This window comes from Petaurus breviceps, unplaced genomic scaffold (genome assembly GCF_028583685.1).
Source record: "Petaurus breviceps papuanus isolate PSGF00001 unplaced genomic scaffold, PetGlider_PUasm1.0 90686, whole genome shotgun sequence".
NCBI lineage: Eukaryota > Metazoa > Chordata > Mammalia > Diprotodontia > Petauridae > Petaurus > Petaurus breviceps.
In genome coordinates, this window is record NW_027187309.1 from 73,303 (window position 1) to 96,295 (window position 22,993).

Below are 22,993 nucleotides of genomic sequence, written 5' to 3' on the forward strand. Positions count from 1 at the left end.
GTAGTGAGTTCACTATATCAAAGGGTACTTATAATTTAGTGACTTCTCTAGTCAAATTGGTTTTCAGTAGTTCAACCAACGTGTGTTAATGTTACTGTTCTGACATAGCTCTCAAACATTTACCATTTTATTTTGTAAGATGAAACTCAAAGCAGTTTTAATTTTTTTTCTTAAGTCATTTGTGATTTTCTTTCATATGGTTGTTGATAAGCATACATCTTCTATTGAAATTTTCTTTGAAAATTGACTATTCATATCCTTTGATGATTTATCAATTGGGGAATGGTTGAGTGTGTGTATATGTGTGTTTGTGTATAATATGTTATATAATATTTGTATTATATATATTTATATTATGGGGGTGTGAAAGAATAGTGTGGATATATTCACGTGTTCACATATTTATATGTGTGTATATATCTATATGATATATATTGATTTGTACCTATCATATAGCTTAGATTTTTACCTCTTGGAAATACTGGCTGTGAAGATTTTTTAAAGGTCTGACATCAGCCTAATGTTTTAGAAGTGTTGTGATTTAATCCTAAATGTTTCCAGACTTATCTTCATGTACCCTGTATTCTAATTAAAATACATATCATTCCCCATATGCATCCCATGCTTTCCTCATATATACCTTTGCTAATAATCTCACTGCATAGAATGACACTCCATTCTCCCTTTTCTGCTTATCTAAAGACAATATATCCTTCAAGGTCTTGTCCTAGTGCCATATCTTTCTTTCTTTCTTTCTTTTGCTGCTTTTTGGAGGGGGAGAGAGCGGGGCAGTTGGGGTTAAGTGACTTGCCCAAGGTCACATGGCTTCTAAGTGTGAAGTGTCTGAGGCTGTATCTGAACTCAGGTCCTCCTGACTCCAGGGCTGGTGCTCTATTCCCTGTGCCACCTAGCTGCCCTGTGCCATATCTTTCTTAAATCCTTTCCTTTTTCCCTCATGAGGAATTTCTCTTTCCTCCGAATTTGATTAGTAGGGCTTTTGTTTTTATTTATTTTAGGAACCTATCACATTCTACTTTGTGAATGATTATTTGGAAATAAGACATCTCCCTTCCCAGACTCTTAATTTCTTTTAAAGCAGTAACCCTCTTTTTCATCTTTTTATAACCCAGCATTTTTTGTTTGTTTTGATTTGTGCCCTCAAAGGCCAGTCTGGTTCCTGTTTTGCTAAAATGGGTCCATGGACTCTGAACTTTTTAAGGGAACTGTAGCAGCAAGCACCCCAGCATCCCCAGGGTGGGTGCCAACACAGGTTTTTAGATCTGCTTTTCTAAAGGAAAGCAACTCAAAATGGGTTAACAATCTTGCTTTAATCAATCAAACATGTCATTTACCTAGTTCAGGGGAAAATGTCAGCACCCCGAACTTCAGAGTATACAGACAGAAACATTTCAAGCAGACAGTCCTCCAACTGTCCAGCCATTATATCCATATCAAATCACAGTTACAAGAGAGGAAAGCATCAACATCTGGGTTTTCAAAGCTGGGGGGGCTCTATAACAGCTGCTCAGAGTCTTGTCTGGTCAGGTCACACAACACTTCTCAAAGTGAGCCCCAAAACAAAGCCTCACATCAGGGATTATATAGCCTTCTCCAGGCTCAGAGAATGTAACAACCCTCTTGACCCACTGCCCAATCACAGAGTATCTCTTGAAAAACAAGCCTCCACCGCAGACTCCAGGTGCACTTAACCTAGGGGTAGGGAAGATATTAAAAATTTACATTCCCATTACAGGAACCCAAGGAGGTCATAGGCTATGCTCTGCTTGGGGAAACTTTAAGAAGGTGAGGCCAACACAAGGTACTGTGTCCTTATTATCTTTTGAAACTCAGGACAGCTTGTTGAACCATCCCTGGGATTTCATAGAACCAAATTCCTTCTTACCTCCAGAAGAGATAATCAAAGACTGTTATGGGGTCTTCACAACTGGAATAGCATCTTACATTTGTATAGTTAGCACCAATTATAGTTTTCAGTACACTTTTACTATACATAAGTCTGTGTCAGAAGTCACTGAACCCTGAATAATTAGCAGGTTGATTGTGCATCCTGGTATTTTCTCCCTTGAATTCTCCTATGTATTGGACTTACATTTGGGCATCCAAAAAAAATAGGACTGAATGCATTTCATTTCTATCCTGGCTCCTGCCCATCTTACATCATCATAGTATCTTTTAGGCATATGACATCTGTCTTCTGTGCATTGCCTCTTGCTCCTTTACTTATACGCATCTGTCTTCACTCTCGTTTACGTTACAAGACCCATTGTCTGACCTTTTTCAAACAGTTAAATATGACTCTTTATTTGATAATGGAAGGTTTAGTTACCTTCCTTTAGGAAGGCTAGGAAGGCTTCCAAATCCAAAAGCTGCTAGATTCAATGTTTGGATAGTTTGACAGAAGATAGTTTAAGATTAAATATTATTCGATTTAACCTGAATAAACACATCATTGTGGATTGGAATTATTTAGTGTTTGCTGTTGAATGCTAGATTTGTTTGTATAAGATTTTTTTTTTTCCAAATGCACTTTTGCTTGTCTTGTTGATTTACAACTATTGCTAGTTCTGCTTAAGCCTGTTCTGACAATGATAAATAGATTCATTTGGCAAACTCAGCTGTTTTTATGAAAAGTTGAATGTTGTTGAGTAGAAAGGGGCTTGTATACAATTTTCTTGTCAAAGAAATGATGATGGGGAAATAAAGCGAAGTTGCTTTGTTCTTGTTGAGCATCAATTCCACATACCTTGAGCTATTCTTAGCTTATCTTCAGAGGGCTATTACTTTCAAACTAAAGACAATTTTAGTTATTGGTGTATGTTGGGAAAAGTGTATTTTGCTTGTCTTTATTTTTTTTTTTAAGTCTAGGACTGATACATTTTTTTCCCACATGCCTGAGAAGTAAAAACTTTAGTTAAAAAAATACATGAATGAATGAAATACATGAATGACTTTTGATTTTTTCTTTTCCCAAATAAAAATGTAATTTTTTAAAAATCACAAAATCTGAGTGACTGTATTTAATGTATAAATATTCAAAGTTTTCCTACATAGTTTTTCTTGTTTAGTTAAGCCATATAAAATGTATGATATATTTGGTTAATGCTCAAGAAAATATTACATTACTGTAATAATTTAGTAGACATTTATTAAAGACTTAACTGTGTTTGATGTGCCATAATTAAAATGGTAGCTGTATTGAGAATGTGCATTAGACATTCAAGCAGAAATAAGGCAAGTCATTAAAAAGCTTTTTAAAAATAAATGCTTTCATCTAGAAAATGGTTCCCATTAGTGGTTCAGAAACCCCATAGGGGTTCACAACAATGGTCAAAAGGGGATCACACTAAAAATTGTTTAATGGTACTTTAGGCAGGGAATAATTGCACAATATTATGAGTATTATATTAAATTACCCCAAGGATTCACAAACTTGATGTTGTTATTGAACGGGTTTATGGAACAAAAAACATTGATAACCACTGTTCTGGAATATAATTACGTTTGTAATTATTTGTAAACTCTATCAGTGTCTGAAATGACTTCAGCCTAACATGCCAAAATTCTCCTGAACATCTTATAGAATGTTATTCTCTTCCTGGTATAGTTATTTGAATAAGTCATGTCATGGCCTTAGTTTTCAGAGAAAGCAGGGTAAAATTTCAGATTTCCACAAATGGAAGTCACTACCCAAATAGTTCCAATGTAATCTATTATTCTATAAATTCTCATTTTATTTTTAGAATAAAAATAGACATTTTGATACTCAGTTTCATCAATGCATCCGTTTGGGTATGTCTTGTATTATAAATCACATTCTATCTATATCTTCTCATCCTGTATATTCCTTGTTCAAATCAACCTGTAAATCCTCCAAAGAAGATACCTAACCCATGTGCTGAAATTTTTCTGTGGGTCTTTCAATATTTTACCCAGAACTTTCTTTATTACCACTAACCCTCTGTAGCAGCAAGCACCCCAAGTGTCCGCAGGGTGGCTGCCAACACAGGTTCTTAGATCTGCTTTGTTAAAGGAAAGCAACTCAAAATGGGTTAACAAGCTTACTTTAATCAGTCAAATATGTATCATTTACCTAGTTCAGGGGAAAAGGTCAGCACCCTGAACTTCAGAGTATACAGACAGAATTATCAAGACAGAGAGACAGATCAAGTAGACAGATTTCCAAACTGTCCAACCATTACATCCATACCAAATCAACATCTGGGTTTTTCAAAGCTGGGGGCTCTCAACAGCGGCTCCCCAGAGTCTCTTCTGATCAAATCACAGAATACTTCTCAAAGTAAGCCCCAAAACAAAGCTTCACATCAGGGATTGTATAGTCTTCTCCTGGCTCAGAGAATGTAACAACCTTCTGGACCCTCTGGCCAATCAAAAAGTATCTACTGAAAAACAAGGCTCCCACCCCAGGCTCCAGGTACACTTTAGCCTAGGGGCAGGGAAGATCTTAAAAATTTACATTCCCATTACACCCTTACATAATTTTTCCAATAAAAATTTCCTTGATAATAGCTTTTATGCCACTTCATGTGCACAAATCATACCTCAAAATGCTGTAACTTACTCTTGCCTACCAAATATGTCCTTGTGCCTTAGAATAAAAAATACAAATGGATTTTTTTCTTAGTCTCCTGGATTCTAAGCTCAATTTTTATTGATACCATATTACAATATTGTGTGGTAGAGGAAAAAAGTGAATGAAGAGTTTACTAGATGATAATTTTAATAAAATATATCTGTTCTTTCAGTATTGTAAATAGTGAGGATGAAGATATATTCAACCCAGGAGAGTGTGAATTTGCAGCAAAAAAAAGGAAAAAGGATCACTTTAGGAAAAGCACAAATACTCAAGGTAATAATTTTCCATAAAATAGTTTTACACATATATTTGTATGGTGTGTGGGTGTGTTTCATTGAATCACTTAATAACTTTGGCCTTATTAGATAGGTTTTTGTTTGTTTCTTTTGTTTTACTTTGGTTTTGGTCTGGACTTGTAATTTTATTGTTGTTAGGGAACATGTGGTGCAGAAATTCCTACCCATGCAGCAGCTCATCTATAACTTAAATATAGTCTTAGAGAAAAATTTGGGGCCCTAAGAAGTTAAATGACTTGCCCACCATCACACAGTTAATAAATATCAGAGACAGAACTTGAACCCTTGTCTCCAAGGCTGAGACCGTATTTATGCAATATGCCACATTGTATCTGTATACATAAAGCTCTGCATCTTTACTTTTCTTTTTTTTAAATGTCCCAGTTTTCATATTGGGGTAGTGGGGAGGTTGTCAGACTTCTAGCATGAAAAAAGGGTAACAAACAAAATTGTGCTGTCTGAGTGGTTGGCATAGCTATAACGAGACTTAGTCATTTTGCTCCTGTAAATGGGAACTCAGGCCTTCATTCGAAGCCATTAACTTAAACCAGTTAACTTCATATTGTGTATAATTCTTCTAACAATTTTAGTTAACCTGTTTCCTAGCCTGAAGCAATTGGGGCCAGGGGGAGGTGGAGAATGAGAATAACAAGAATTAACAGTTGATCAACCATCAGCATTGAGAGGGGAGATATTTTTAAAATAGGGAAAAAAATTATAAAAGCACAGTAGTCTGATGCCTATATTGAAATTGTTTTAGTAGCCTCTGAAGGAATCACTGTGTTCTAGAACAGTGTGTTAATTTATTTGTGATGATCACCCCTCAAATCATCAAAAAGAGATTAAATTTATGCTTGTTTAAGAAGGCAGAAATTTTTAGATTGGTCCAAAACAGTCAAAATTAAGTTTTAGTGCTTTAAAGCAAATTCCTTCATATAGAATACCACATTCCATGATGAAGGAAGAATTTGTTTTCATTTTGTGGGGGTCATTGGTAAGGAAAATCCTAATTATGAACTGGAAATATAAAAATACTTAAATTGTTTCTTTAAAACAATAAATAAGGAATTAGTAAAAATATATATATATATATATTTAAGTTACAATTTTTGTATATTTTAATTGCTTCTTTCCCATAACCTGTATTTGATATCTCTAGCTTCACTGATACCACTTCTTTTTTGATTCTTCTAAATTCACAATAATAAATTGGTATTTGCCGTAAAATGATTCATTTTTTCCAAAGAAATGATTTTAAAGAACACTTTTAAGTCTCTGAAGTGTCCAATAAAGGTATTTTCCCCCTCAACTTAACAAATTAATGTGGTTATGATCATTCAAATTTAACAGTTCTATTCAAAATTTATATTATGAAAAAGCTTTTTAAGAAAACAAAAACAATTCATTGAATTTTTTTAATTTAATTTTTATTTCAGGTTTTTATCGTGAAAAATGGATTTATGTACATAAAGAAAGCACCAGAGAAGTAAGTATTTTATCATATGAAGAATGAAAGGTTTTTGTACATTTTTTTCAGTTTTGCTGAAGTAATGATCCTAGTTGCCAAATGAGTTTTGATGAGCATACTTAAAATTGAAAAATTTGCCTTCATTTAATTTAAGAAATATTTTAGAACATTCTATATGCAAAGTCTACATGTTTGCTAAACAGCAACAAGAATAGGGAAATTATACACAATGCCTACCATCAAGATGCTTACAATTTAGTTGGGGAGTTAAGAGAGAAGATACCAGTATATAAATTACAAAATTGAAGTCTTAAATGCCTTGAAAGTCATGTAAAGTACTATGGAAATTAAGAAGGGAACAAACTCAGCAATGGAATCCATGAAAATTTTATGGAGGGATAGCATTTGAGCTGGACTTTAATAGATGGGTTGACTTAAAATATCAGTCGGGGCAGCTAGGTGGCACAGTGAATAGAGCACTAGCCCTGAAATCAGGAGAACCTGAGTTCAAATTCAGCCTCAGATGCTTACTAGCCATATGACCTTGGGCAAATCACTTAACCCCAAATATCCTGCTTTCTCCCCTTCAAAAAAGCAAAAACAAAAAAGCCCCAAAACAGTCAGTGTTGTCAGCCAGCATTTATTAAGCATCCACTACATGCCAATCACTGTAGTAGGTACTGGAGAGACAGAGGCAAAAATGAAAGACTCTCTTAAAGAGTTTACTACCTCTATCATGGAAACAATAATGCACATATAAGTATATACAAAATATGTGTGTTTGTACAAATGCATTCATGATAAGTAGCTGGGAGAAATAAGAGAAAGCCTCATATAGTAATGTTTACTGTGTGAACTTGGGCAAGTCCCTTTACCTCTTCAGCCTTGATTTCTTCATCTGAATATGAAGAGGTTGAAATAGGTGGGCTCTGCAGTCTCTTCCAGGGATGCTTGCATAAAATTTTGAGAGGAGATAGGGCTTGCAAGAAGTGCATCTAAGCCAGTATCCAAAGTTGTTATTTGTATTGGATAAAATTTTGTTTATCTGAAGAAAAAATATCTTAAGTTTAAAACATACTATATTAATTATTCCTAATTGAGTAATTATTTTTTTCTGTTGGCTCAGTAATCTGCTAAGATTCCATTTAACTGTTAGATTAATATCTGTCTTGTCTTTTAACCCAGACCTACAAAGAACTGCTCATTGGCTATCATTCTGAAACCATCCTGCTTGTTATTTCTTATAATATAAAAGTATTCCACCATAATCGTATATCACAACTTGTTCAGCCATTCCCCAAGTGATGGGCATCCTCTCAATTTCCAGTTTTTTTGCCACCATCATTTACTCACAAAATGACATCACAAAATGATAGGATGGAGGCTGCAAATTATTCTCTCATTTGATTATTCCTACTGTTACCTAGCCTCCTGTAGGAATGGCCTTCCTACCTCCTTTGACAAGCCGAACTTGACATTTTCATGATGCCTAGCAGAACTTAAACATTTATTTTGTGCTTAATTGTGTGAAAAACTTTTGCTCACTTTGTTGGTCCAGCCTACAAAGTCATTTCATCCTGCCAGGTTTTTTGGTGGGTTTGGGCTTTTTCTTTTTTTCTTCAACCTCAAAAAAAAAATACCAGTTTTCCTCATAAAGTGATTCTTATACACACATTTAAAAAATAACAAACAAATCCACAGGCATCTGGAAAATAGTACTCTTATAACTCTAGCCAAATCTAGTATCCCTCTCTCAGCTGATTTCAGATAAATTGAAATTTGGTTTCAGAGTGAAAGCTATAGCCAACTTACAATTTTCCCATTAACACCAGGCATTTCTTCCTGAGTTGGAAATTCAGTGTAATAGAGCCAAGACTGTGGGAAGGACACTAGCCCTTAGCCATTTTCAGCTTTCTTTTTCTATTGTTATAATTGTATGTTCCATATTTCTTATTACATCATTTTATTTAATTGTTATTATGTTAATCACACTTGACCATTTAAAAAGCTACTTCATATTGATTGAATCATATTCCTGTCATAATATGTACTCACATTGAAGTATAATGTGAATCTAAGGAATAGACAAGGAGAATCTTCTTCCACTTTTGTTTGGCTTCTTCCTTTTTTCTCCTCTTTAGCCTTTAGTACTGAGTATATACTTTCTAACTCTAGTGGTCCTTTAGGGGGCAAGGAATACTTTTTCCCCATACTGGTCATAATAGGTGTGACTATAGTCCTGGCAAGTGCAAAAATGACATGACCTTAAGTTCTTGTTATGAGACCCACGTTTAGGTTGTATCCTACCTTTGCAGTTTCCTTCTTAGGAAAGAGTTTTATCAAACCCAGCGTTTCATGTGACTGACTCTCAAAGGAGGATATCCCTACCTTTTTTGAAAGAACCCTTAAGGCCATACCATTGCTACTGAGCTTGAAGTATAGCCTCTCTGGAACCTACAGCTGTAAAAGAAAGGAAGGAGGATGACATAAATCCTCTGTTTTTTTCCTTCTCAATCTTACTAGGAATAAGGGATAAAGATCAAATAGGCCTGTCCACTTGCCAACTTCTTGATCCTATTGGATCCTATTGGCAATTGATTCCACAACTGGGTGACCACACTAGGTATCAGTCAATAAAAAAAAACAATCATTAAGTGCCTGTTACACTCCAGATACTGTCCTAGGCATTGGGGATCTGAAAGCAAAAATGGAATAGTCCCTGCCTTCAAGGACTTTATGCTATATTGAAGAAGACAATGATCTCAAGTATGTAGCTATTCAACTCTTAATTTGTTTCTACCACTACATCAACCTTCATTTCTTTCTTTGTTTTGCTTTTTGGAAAGGGGAAGGCAGGGCAATTGGGGTTAAGTGACTTACCCAAGGTCACACAGTTAGTAAGTGTTAAGTGTCCGAGGCCACATTTGAACTCAGGTCCTTCTGAATCCAGGGCCAGAGTTCTATTCACTGCGCCACCTAGCCACCCCGATATTCAACTCTTACAAGTATTCAAATGCCTGTGATGTTATTGGTATGGCTCTTCCTTCCATTAATGTGGATTACAGCTCTTCTGTAACTTAGTAGTATTTAGGACTTACTATCACTGAAAAACTCATTTCCTGGAAGCCAATTTGTTTATGAGTCCCTCCAAATATAGCTAGATTGGTTCATTCAGTCTGTTACCAAGTCTGTACTTGGAGCCCTTCTAGCCTAATAGGACCTGCCAGAGCATTTTGACATAGCCCATGAAGAATTCCAGTCATCACCTATTGTTGTTGATGTCATCATGACTCTTTGTTTTGTTGGGGAAAGTACTAGAATGGTTTGTCCTTTTGTTCTCTAGTTCATTTTACAGATGAGGAAACTGAGGCAAACAGGGTTAAGTGACATCTGCAAGGTCACACAGTTAGTGTCTGAGGTCAGATTTGAATTTAGGAATAAGTCTTCCTGATTTCAGGCCTGGCACTATGTCCACTGTACCACCTAACTGCCCCAGGATTATACTCTAAAATACATATAATTTTTATGTTTTTTGATTTCTTCTGTTCCAACTATAATGATAATAAAAATAAGATGTTGCCTACATTTCACATAAACTGTTTTGAAATTTTGCTCTTGTATTTAATTATTTTAGCCAACTTGCTAAAATAATAGCCAACTGGCTAAACAATAAAATTGTTATTTTTCTTTGTTTTCTTCTAAGTCTTGATTAGGCTCCCAGAGTGTTTTAATGTTCTACTAATCCATAAATGCCTTTACTGGTTTGTTTTTAAACTTGTATTTCACTACGTACTTATTATCTCTTAAATTGATTTTTTTGTTGTTGTTTTTAAAGAGGCATGGCTATTGTACCTTGGGAGAAGCCTTTAACCGCTTAGACTTTTCAAGTGCAATTCAAGATATCCGAAGGTTCAACTACGTTGTCAAAGTAAGGACTTGGAGCTTAGAAATCTTTATTAGTGTTATACATAACTAATCTACCTTGCTTTATACATGTAGTATCTTGCATGTTTAATAAAAGTAATTTGTTTTTTAATAAGTGGAAAAGTTTGTCAGGATTGCTTTGTGGAAAAAACAAGAATCCTGGAAAAAATAAGCTAGCCCTTGGTAGAATTGTTAAGTTGAAAAGAATGTCAGAAAAGCTTAAACTTTTCTCTTGCTTTTCTATAGGATTATAGTTCAGCTCTCTTCATCAAAAAATAGTCATCTTATAGAGTATAATCTGGCTCCTTAGTTCTACAGAAATGCCATGTTTCTGAACATTGTTCTTTGTATATAGGTAGTTCTCTGTGTACTACGCCATAACAAGCCAGTGACTTGAATGTACTATTGGGTGCTATTGAGCAAAAAGATATAGTGATTCTATAGTGACTTTTGCTGATGTTCTAAAATACAGGTTCCTGTTTATAGCTTTCACAAGAAGAAAATTTATTTTTTAAGAGACTAATTGATAAGCTGGAAGGCATATATTTTTCATGAAATGAAGTAGCATTTTAGAAGAATATGATTTTACAGTAGATTTCATGTTATATGACATATAAAAGAAAGAGCCTGAGACATATATTCATATTTATTGAGTGTTTTTTGTGTATGGGTATCTGTATGTGAGTATCCATCTGTTCTAATTGATAAGACCAGGGGTGGGGGATCTGTGGCTACAAGGCCTCATGTGGCATGGCTCTTTAGGTCCTCAAGTGAGGCTATTTGACTGAATCCAAATTTCACAGAACAAATCACCTTAATAAAAGGATTTGTTCTGTAAAACTTGGACTCAGTCAAAAGGCAACACCGAAGGACCTAGAAGACCTTATGTGGCCTCAAAGCCAGAGGTTCCCCACCCCTGGATGACTACCCCTGTATTGTGGGCTCTCCTGTTTTCTTTTTGGACAAAGCAGCAAAATATTTATGAAAGTTATTACATGTTCTTCATGATAAAATGTCATTTTAAGGGGTGGCTAGGTGGCATAGTGAATAGAGCACCGGCCGTGGAGTCAGGACGACCTGAGTTCAAATCTGGCCTCAGACACTTGACACAGTTACTAGCTGTGTGACTTTGGGCAAGTCACTTAACCCCAATTGCCCTCCAAAAAAAATAAAATGTCACTTTGAAAAATATTTTGACTCTTAAAACATTGGAAAAGATTACTAGAGGAAAAAAATGCCATCTGTAAATAGCGTGAGAGAATAAGATATTCTTAACTCTGTAGGATATTTCTTATACAGTTCTACTGAGAATTTTAAGTCTACTTCATGACATTTTCCTGCTCCTTTTTTGTGCTGTATGATTCAGTTATTTCTACTACTTTAGTTCCGATTAGGCAGAAATCACTATTGTTTTCTGAAGTATTATGCATTTATTTCCTAGTTTGCTTGGACAAGCTATAGACTTTGGTTATCCTTTTCATAGATGATGAAACTGAGATATCTCAGGTTAAATGACTTGTCCAACAGCACAGCCGAGTAGTCCAGGAAGCAAGTCTCAGTTTTCGGGTTTCTTTTTTTTCATAAAAAATATTTCCACAGTAAGGGCTGAATGAAAAAATAATTAATATTTTATAATATATAGCCATGTGTTCTAATCTTCACAAGAGGTTTTGGATTTTGCAAGTGAAAAGAAAGCTAGAGATAGGCTAGAATTGCATTGGAGAGAAGCCATGGCAAGCAAGAACTTTTAAGGATGTTTACCTCTTTGTTCTTTCTCAAGGAGAGATCCATGTTCTCCTTTAGTCCTCTGCAGTGTGACAAAATTTGGGGCTTTGTATGAAGGGGGAGGGGCCATAGATAGACTTAGAGTGCTTATGTATTTGTCTACATTATTGCCTAGAGCAGGTAGAAATTTATTTGAAACATATCCATTTTTAGACCTCTTGAGCATTTGTAGGAGGCAAACAGTAATTTTCACTAACAGCCATCTTTATTGTCTTCAGTTACAAGAGAAATGTTTGTTTTTCTATTCTTTTGTAGTAACTTCTGTAGTAGTAGCAATATAGTAGCATTTATAGTAACTTTTTTTCACTGATATTTCCCTGTACTGTCTTGGCTTTATCAACATGACTAATAAAAATTTTCTGCTCAGTAAGTATTGTTGATACTCCTGGATTATTTTTATTAACTTAGAAGTATTGTTATTAACTTAGATAAAGAGCTATACAATGTAAATAATTAAATTCACTAAAAATGAATGTTTTTGCACTTTTTCTAATGAGTTCAAGAATTTCTCTTAAGAACATGTGTATAAAAATGTTTCAATTAAGTTTTTCAGATAACATTTTATATAGGAACCCCTAGTTATGCCAAAATTACCATTATCAAATTCTGGAGGTTGTCCAGGTACTATTAAATTTCTTTGAATGTAATAATATGAGATTTCAAAGTTCAATTGTAGATTATTTCAGTATTCAAATGAAAATGAAAAGTTGCTCTAGTTGGCTGTTTTAGTCTTTGGCATTTGCTAAGGAACAAAGTTTGATAAATTAAACTTTATATGCCTTAGTTCAGCTTCTAAGATGTTAAGATAATTAAAATGTTTTGCTTTATTTTGTTTTTTGTTAAAAAAAATATTTGAGGCAGTTTATGCCACATAATGGGGTCAACTAGGTGGCACAGTAGATAGGGTGCTAGGTCTTAAGTCAGAAGACTCATCATCCCAAGTTCAAATCTGGCCTTAGACACTTACTAGCTTTATGACCCTGGGCAAGTCATTTAGCTCTGCTTTTCTCAGTTTCTTCATCTGTAAAATGAACTAGAGAAGGAAATGGCAAACTACTCCAGTACCTTTGCCAAGAAGAACCCAAATGAGGTCATGAAGAGTCTGACATGACTGAAACGACTGAACAACAAACCATATAATGCCTAATTTGCCTTTATGATTCAGTTTTATTTTTAAAGATCATATATTTCTCCAACTTCTTTTTAAGATGAATGAATAACTAATGACTCATGTAGTTTTGAGAACCATTAATTTATTTAATACCCCTACCATGACATGACCTTTTATGTAACTGTTTGCTGAGAATGTGAGAATTAGAGTATTGAAACCTATACATTTGGGCTAATGAATGGGTCACCTTAGGATTTTGATACAATTAATGAACAAACCATCAGACTTCATTGTGTTCCTTTTGCACTTAATGAATTTTTCTTTAGCTCTACAGCAATACTTGAATATCTTTAATCATTAAGTCACAATATATAGCATTTGGGAAAATGTCTGCTTAAAATGTTGTGTTCATCATTATTTTAATAAGTGATGGTAATTTTATGTTTTTACCCTTTTAAGAATGTCTTAGTGCCTTTTAGAAAAGAGTATGGCAGAGTATTTCAAAATCCTATACTAATTTCTTTCTTGGATTTATAAAATACCTATAATTTATTTCTTAATAACTTGGTTGTTAGGAATAACACCATCTTTTTAAAACACTATTAAAGACAATTTGCTTCTGTTTTAATGACTTATTCACATTGTTAATATAGCTGCAGTAAATCTTTATGTTGGGTTATTTTAAAATGATGAATAATTCATTGAACTGTTGAAGTTCACCTACATCCAAAGATTCAATAAAAGTAAATATTTTGGTGGTTTGGGTTTTTTTTTTTTTTGTTACATTGGCAAACTGTAGGAAGCTAGTCATTTCTTTCCTACTGATTACTTTCAATCACTGTTTTATTATGTTCATTGAGATACTTCCCCATAAAAAAACAAAAAGAAAGAAAAGAAAGATTCTCCTCCTCTGGTGCATTCTGTTTTCTATTCCTGGGGAGTTACTAACTTGTAGTACTTTCTGGCCCATTGTTATTAGCCTCATCTGCTTTCCCCCTCTCCACCTTTAGAATAAACTAAGTTGACTTTTCTTTGAAAATTTTATTTTACAATCTTTTTACTCTTAGGGAAACCAGCACATAAAGCTACGTTATTTTTAGTGAGCACTTTAAAATTTATGATTAAGACGGTTATCAAAGGACACAAAATTGTTAGGTGCCTGAGATTTTCTCATCCTGAAGAGCACTGAATCACATATTGTAGATCAAAACAACTTCAAGCTGGAATTTTAAAGGGTCTTTTTAGTTAAACAGTTTTCATCAGATTTGGAGATGGAGTAAAGATAAGTATGGCTTGGTTATTGCTCAGAAGATGACCTTTTTTATTGAAAGTAATATACTTTAGCACCACTAAAAAACTTTTGTTTCCTCAAAACCCTTATCTGAAAATATGCTCTAAGATTTTTTCCATTCAGAATAGTATATGTGTAAATCCTTAAAACTTCCATGAAAAAGCCAAAGATATCTAACAGCTACTACTTCTGTGCACTCCTATATAATTTAATGGTGATAACAGAAAATTTAGCCAGTTTCTATACAAAAGGTGAGGTGATTTAAGGGGGAAAGCACCCATACTATGTGTCAGCAGTTAATTTGTTTCTGTAGTTTCTATACCCTTCTGAGCATGTCTTTCACAAGTAAGTGGTTAGCTGTAGAAGTGCCAAACTGTTTAACCTATAACTTTTTATAATCTTACAGCAAATAGGCAGTTACTAAACCACAGTTATGTACCACTAGCAATTAGATTTTATCTCATGCCTCACCTTACAGAACAATTGTGAAACCAGAAGTAGGTGGAAAAAGTTCTGAGTGTGTTCTCCCTCCACCCCTTTTTCCCAGGTTCTCTCGAAACCTATGTATTTTTGTCCAAGACAGAAATGAAGTCTCCCCATCATGGTGTCCAGGGAACATAGATTTGACTTAATTGTTTACATATAAAACTTTTTTTACATTATTTCCCTTGAAAAAATCAGCACAATTTAATACACATTTACCAAGCACCCAACTACATGCAAGATTTTTAGCACAAATAAAGAAAAAAGGTTCTTTTGTAAAAAGAGAGAGAAAAGATAAAAGACACAAAGATTAATAGGAGGTATATTGAGGATAAAGAACATTCTAAACCAGGGGGATCAGGAAAGACTTGTTGGTAGAGATGGCATCTCTGACAAGCCTTGAAGGAAAATAGTGATTTTCAAGGTGGAGATGAAGTGAATGGGAGGTGCAAATGCACCAGATCTTCAGTTATTTGCTATGTTAACCTCCAGAATGTAAAGCAATGACTAGGTGAAGTTTCTGAGCAGTTTGGGAGTTGGGGCCAGGGAGAACAAAAACAAATCTGTTATCAATGAAGGGAAACAAGGAAAACAAGGTAGACAGAAGGGAATAGATGAGAGAGAAAAATTCTACCTAGAACAGCACGACAATTTGGGGGTGGATTGGGTATAAGAATCAGTTCAATGAACATTTATTAACTTCTTACTATTGTAAATTATTAAACAGTTTAATTTGCAAAATGCTAGTTATACAGAAAAAAGCAGAGCACTCTGCTCTCAGGGAGCTTATATTCTTGGAATTCAATAAAAGGGTAAGCCAATATATACTTTATATATATACTTTAACATCTTTGGGCTTCACTGTAGCAGCAGATATTGAAGGTGATCTTAATGATGTCAGTATCACTTCTAATAGTACATATAGCAACCCATCCAAATCCTCTCATCCTATGTAACTGTTGTCCAATCCTCCCATAAATCCACCCAGCATGCTAGAGTTTAGAATATAATCTCCTTGAGGTTAGAGATTATTTCATTTTTGTATCCCAAGCATTAAACACCTAATTTGGCACAAAGCATGTGCTTAATAATTTCTTCCTCATCCCCCTTTCATTAATGATTCTTAATACCATTTGTCCCTTTTTCACCCATTCTGTCATTAGTACTGCAGAATCCATTTCTTTGCTGATTTCCCATGGCTGAACAAGTAGATCTAATCTACTAGTGATGAATCTCTTCAGCCACACTAGTCCTCAGAGGTCAGACAAGAGTCCTTGCCAGGACTGTCCTTGAAACCTTTCTAGCATAATACAAATTGCTTGAGCTTGTATTCTGTTGGCATAGCCTTCAAGAATCCAAGTTTACCTTCACATCGTGATACAACTTTTGTGATAGTTTTGATGCTGCTAATACTAATGATATGTAGTGATAAGATTACAGGTTTTCTTCCCAACCCCATAAGATAGTGTAACGATCACCTCATCATTAAAATTAAGCTAAATTATTTTCAGTATTTCTGTTTCCTAAGGCACCAAATATATTTGATATGGTTCAAGAAACTTTTCAAGATGGTTGAAATAAAAAACATGTTGACAATATAATTTCCTTTATGACAGTCCTATAAATATTTATAAAATTTGTCAAATTATCATCCACTACTGACATTTCCTATCCTACTCAAGGAATAAATTACTTATGTAACTAGATATAATTCATGTTTTCAGTTGACCTGCATAGCCAAGTTAATAAATATATTTCTCCATTTATAAATATCATTTATAAATATTTGTACATAGGGCTATCTACAATGAATTAGTTTATCTCTCTAGGTTCCTGGATGCTCTCTCTCCTCCCTTGAATGTTATTTCACTGCTTTTTCCAGATTCCCCCATGACCTGTCTGACTTTTTAGTCTTCTTTTCAGAACCATTCATTTCCTACCTTCTAAGCATAAATATTCCCCAAAGGTTATCTCCTGGGTCCTTACTTCCTCCCTTTCTGGCAGGACACCTTGCAATCTTAGAAATCACTCTATTAATATGATTCCTTTCATACATTAATTATTTTTAAGATCTATTATGAATTTTTTTCCTAATTTAGAAAAGTATATAGATTCTATTTTGTTAATGACTAGAAGATTCATTTTCTAGTCCCTTAGTGATAGGTGGTTTCCCTTTCATCCCCCACCTCCTGAAATTTGGGGACCTGCATCATCCCTAAGAAAAGTTTCTCGCCTACTCCATTATATGCACACGATCTAGCAAAAACAAAGTCAGCAGAACACTGCTATGAACCTCTTGGTTTTTAGGATGGGTCTTGGGACAGACTGTATCTTTCCAAGGATCAGCCTTGCTAATTTGGGAGAAACTTATCAGCACTTTCTGCTACAAGTCATGAAATCATTAACTGCGGCATTGAGAGGATGCAGTCTGCATTTATTCCTCGATAATCATTACAATATTTAATAGTCCTTATTGGTAGAAAGTTCTTTCTATTTCCTAAATTATTTCTGCTTCATTAAATTACTTCTTATTCTGTCTAAAGCATAGAGAGTAGTTGGTTCCTGTCTTCCTTGAACAAATATTTATGGAAATTTGAAGGCTTATTTTCCATAGGATCAGTAAATTCTGCCCCTTTTACTAGTAGTTACTAGCTTTTAAAATTCATATTTGAGGATTACCATTCTACCCACTTCCAAGTTTTCCATGAACTTTTTAAATTGGGAAGTTCTGACTTAAAAGGAACCTTTCTTTATTATTATATTCATTACTATAACTTGACAGGTTGACTTGAGTAGAGTTGAAAAGAATTCATCTCATAGTTCTAATATAGAGTAGGAAAATAAAAAGCAAGTAAAACACAGATTGATGATTATGTTGGATAGATATTATATAATATACCTGTATGGTATGTGATATACATGTGTGATAGTAACTCTCAGTAAGGATCAGAAAATTGAAAGGACTGATTTATGAAAAGCTATAAATACTTTAAGAACCTACATGCTATATTGTTAACATTAGACCTGATTAATTTTTCATTAAACTTATTTTCTGATTTTCTGTAAAATCTGACCATATGGGCCAGTGCCTATTTTCAAGGTTTTATTAATGATTCTATGAGGATTTTGTTACTGAACAGCACAGTTGCTCTTTTATGCAGTTTCTTTTACCCATGTGTCAACATCAGGTGTACTTACAGTTGTATTTGAAGTTGGAGAACTTTAACAGTTAACACAAATTTAAATTCAGACAGTTTCTTTTTTTTTTTTTTGGAGGGGAGAGGGCAGGGCAATTGGGGTTAAGTGACTTGCCCAAGGTCACATGGCTAATAAGTGTTAAGTGTCTGAGGCCGGATTTGAACTCAGGTCCTCCTGACTCCAGGGCTGGTGCTCTAGTCACCATCTACCTGCCCCTGACAGTTTCTGTTAGACTACAGAAGAGACAAACTATTTCTGAAGCTACAGGCTTCTTTTTGAGAGGAATTGAATACATAGTAGATGAACTTGGGAAGATCTGATTATAAAGAATAGCCTCTCATTTTTACTGTCATTACCTCAGAGGGGGTACCATAATTACCTAAAATACCTAGAATTAATGGCAAGCTCCTCTCAAAAAAAGAGAAGTTTCCACCTTTGGAAAGACATGGCATCTTATATGACCTACCAGAAATGGAAACAATATGAGTTTGGGTTTGGATTAGCTTTTTGAGCTGAACCATTTCTTCCAACTTCTTCATGAACCCTTGTTTTAAGAGTATCCATTAGATAAGACAGCATTGGACTTTCTCACCAGATAACATTGGCAATTCATCTTTTTGGTGGCAGCAAAAACCACTTTTTTGAACACTGGGCTGCTTAAACAATTAGTGATTTATATTTTTGGGAAAAGAACAACTGGTTGCTATATTGAGACATACTATATAATTAACTAATAAATAACCAGTGTAGGGCCTTTGATGATAGGGGATTACAAATGTTCAGAAAATTTTAAGAAATTTTTTAGTAATAACGAAAAAGATATTTAAAATTAAATTCAATTTTGTTAGTCTATCATAATGCTTGCTTTTGTTGGTATATCTCCATATAAACAGAGAGCTTATATCCTCCAGGATGTGGTACAGTACATAGAGCACTGGGCCTGGAGTCAGGAAGACGTAAACTCAAATCTGGCCTCAGAGACTAACTGTATGGCCTTGGGCAAGTCTCTTAAACTGTTTGCCTCAGTTTCTCATTTGTAAAATGGAGACAACAATAGAACCTATCTCCCAGGGTTGTTGTTAACACGGCAAAATGAGAAAATAATTGTAAAGTTGCTTAGTACAGCGCCTGGAACATAATAAGTGCTACATAAGTATTAGCAGGGGTGGCCAGCTAGCACAGTGAGTAAGAACACCGGCCCTAGAGTCAGGAGACCTGGGATCGGTTCCAGGCTCAGACACTTAGCACCCACACAAAAATAACTGGCCTTGTAACCTTGAGCAAGTTACTTAACCCCAGTTGCTTAGGGGTGGCCAGGTGGTGCAGTGAGTAAGAGTGCCGGCCCCAGCATCAGGAGACCTGGGATCAGTTCCAGCCTCAGATACTCGGCACCCACACAAAGATAACTGGCTGTATAACCTTGAGCAAGTTACTTAACCCCGATTGCTTTAAAAAAAAAAATAAGTATTAGCAATTATTACTGTCACATGTCCAAAATAGAACCATTGTCTTTCCCTTTAAAACTCTTCCCCCTAATTTTCCTGTTTGTCTTAAGGACAACACTATCAGTTTCATGACTCTAGACTCAGCCTTGACTCTTCTTTCTCTCTTTCACTCTCCCATATCTAATCAGTTGGCAGATATTGTCAGTTCACAACAATTCACATTTTTTGCCTTCTTAGCATTCAAAAGACCACCAACCTAGTTCAGGCCATCATCACTTCTCACCTCAACTATTGGCCTCTTTGCTCTTAATCTCGCTGATTCCAGGCTTTCTCATCTCCAGTCCATTCTTTACACAGCTGCTAGTCTTATTCCCAAAACACAGGTCAAACCATGTGATTCTTTCAAAAATCTTAAGTGGCTTAATTTCTCAAATACTTAACTTATTTAGAAAAAATAATTGAACAAGCCAAAATTAGCTCCCTGAGAAAAAGTTCCCAGGATTTACAAGCAAGTTCTACCAAACACTGAAGGAACAATTAATTCCAGTACTGTATAAACTATTGGGAAAAAAAATAGGTAAAGAAAGACTTCCTATCAGATTCCTTCTATGAAACGAATATGCCCTTAAAACCTAAACCAAAGCAGCAGAATCAAAGAAAACTATAGACCAATTTCCCTAATGAATATTGATGCCAATAAAACTAACACTCTAAGTGAAATGGATGAATATTTACAAAAATATAAATTTCCCAGATTGACAGAAGAGTAAATAACCCTATCTTAGAGAAATTGAACAGGTCATAAATGAGTTCTTCAAAGAAAAAATCCCCAGGACTAGATGGATTTGCAGGTGAAATCCACCCTACACTTAAAGAACAATTCAAATACTATATAGTTTGAAAAAAAAAATAAAGAATTCCTACCAAATTCCTTCTGTGATACAAATTTGGTTTTGTTACCTAAATCAGGAAGAGCAAAAACAGAGAAAGAAACTATAGACCAGATTTCCTAATGAATTTGATGCAAAAATTTTAAATAAAATACTAGCAACATTACAGCAGCACATCACAAAGATCACATACTACACTATGACCAGGTGGGATTTATACTGGGAATTCGGAGCTAGTTCAGTATTAGGAAAACTCTAAACATAAATGACCAAATCAATAACAAAAACAAAAACCACAAATCATATTATTATGATTTGTAGAAAAAAGCTTTTGACAAAATGCATCATACATTCCTTTTAAAAGCATAAGAATAAATGGAGCTTTTCTTAAAATTAAAAGTTGCATTTATCTAAACCTAAGAGCAAACTTTAGCTGAAATGGAGATAAAAAGAGAAGCTTTTTTTCAGTAAAATCAGGTTTAAAGCAAAGATGTCTGTTATCACCATTATTCAGTATTGTACTAGGAAGGCTGGCTATTGCAAAAAGACAAGAAAAAGAAATTTAAGGAATAAGAACAGCCAATGAGGAAACAAAACTATCACTCTTTATAGATGATATGATGTTATAACTTTAGCAAAGTTGCAGGATATAAAATAATCCCATATAAATCATCAACACTTCTCTGTATTACCAACAAAATCCAACAGGAAGAGAAAAAGAAATTCAATTTAAAATAACTGCAGACCGTATAAAATACTTGGGAGTCCATCTGCCAAGATATACAGGAACCATATAAACACAATCACAAGACATTTTCCTCACAATTAAAGACAGATCTAAACAATTAGAAACCTATTAATTGCTCATGGGTAAGCTAAGCCAATATAATAAAAATGACGATAATACCTGAATCAGTTTTTTTGCCCAGTCCCACAACAAATTTCCAAATAATTATTTTATAGAACTAAAAAAACAAAACAAAGCAAAACAAAGTTCATTTGGAGGAATAAAAGGTCAAGAGTATCAAGAGAACCAATGAAAAAAAATGAAGGAATGTGGCCTAGCAGTACCAGATCTTAAATTATACAATAAAGGGATAATCATCAAAACAGTCTGGTACTGGGTAAGAAATAGAGTGGTTGATAAGTGGAATAGATTAGGCCCACAATACACAGAAGGCCCACAATATACATAGAAAACTACTGTTTATAAACACAAAGATCCAAGCTTTTGGGCCAGGAACTTGCTATTTGACAAAAGCTGCTGGGAAAACTGTAAAGCAGTCTGACAAAAATTAAGCATACACCATATAACACTGTATAGCAAGATAGACTCAAAATGGATACATGAGTTGAACATAAAGTGATATCATAAACAAATTAAGGAAGAGCTCGTGACCAAATAACAGATACAGAGGATCATGGGATAAATTTGATTGCATTAAATTAAATTTATGTATTAAATACATAAAATTAAATTCACAAACAAAACCAGTGCAGCCAAAATTAGAAGGAATGGGGCAGCTAGGCAGTGCAGTGAATAGAGCACCAGCCATGGAGTCAGGAGACCTGGGTTCGGATCCAGCCTCAGACACTTAACACAAAAACTAGCCGTGTGACCCTGGGCAAGTCACTTAACCCCAGTTGCCCTCTAAAAAGCAAAACAAAACAAAACAAATGAGAAGGAATGCAGGAAACTGGGGGAAAATGTTCACAGGAAATTTCTTTGATAAAGTTCTCATTTCTCAAATATACAGGGAACTGAACTAAGTTTATAAAATAAAAGCTATTCCCCATCTGATAAATGGTCAAAGGATATGAACAGAAAATTTTCAGAAGAAATTGAACCTATCAATAGTAATATAAAAATGATCTGTCACCAATAATTAAAGAAATATAAATTAAAACAGTTCTGAGCTACCACCTCATACCCATCAGATTGGCTAATATGACAGAAAAGGAAAATGATGAATGCTGGATGGGACATGGAGGAATAGATAGATACACTAATGTACTGTTGGTAGAATTGTGAAATAAATCATTCCAGAGAATGATTTGGAACTATGCCTAAAGGGCTATAAAACTGTACATACCCTTTGACTCAGCAATGCTATCACCAGGTCTGAATTGCAAAGAGATCAAAAGAAAAGGAAAAGGACCTAAATGTACAACAATATTTATAACAGCTCTCTTTATGGTGGCAAAGAAATGGAAATCGAGGGAATGCCATCAATTGGGGAACGGCTAAACAAATTGTGGTTTCAGATGAACTTGAGAAGACAAAATAGTAACTTTTCAACTTGGCATTTGAAACACTCCACAGTTTTGTTTCTAGTGTACCTTTCCAGACTTATTTCACATTTTCCAGCTTTTATGTACTCCCCTTACAACCAAACTGGCCTAAATGTTGTTTCATTACAAAGTGTTTCACAGAATATTACTGTCCACCCCAGTTCCTCAAATGCATCTCTTCTTTATTTCTGCCTC

The 22,993-nt window shown here is 34.7% G+C and overlaps 1 protein-coding gene across 3 annotated transcripts in view; it reads left to right on the plus strand.

The window, feature by feature from the left end:
* Positions 1–22,993, plus strand: part of FBXO25 (F-box protein 25) — a 110,325-nt gene that overhangs the window by 50,943 nt on the left and 36,389 nt on the right. For 2 of the 3 annotated variants that reach the window (XM_069065385.1, XM_069065386.1), the window contains exons 3-5: positions 4,785–4,888; positions 6,348–6,397; positions 10,215–10,307. In XM_069065385.1, coding sequence (XP_068921486.1) covers positions 4,785–4,888; positions 6,348–6,397; positions 10,215–10,307 — 247 coding nt within the window. The remainder of the gene's footprint in view (positions 1–4,784; positions 4,889–6,347; positions 6,398–10,214; positions 10,308–22,993) is intronic. The other variant, XM_069065388.1, reaches the window with a different exon arrangement.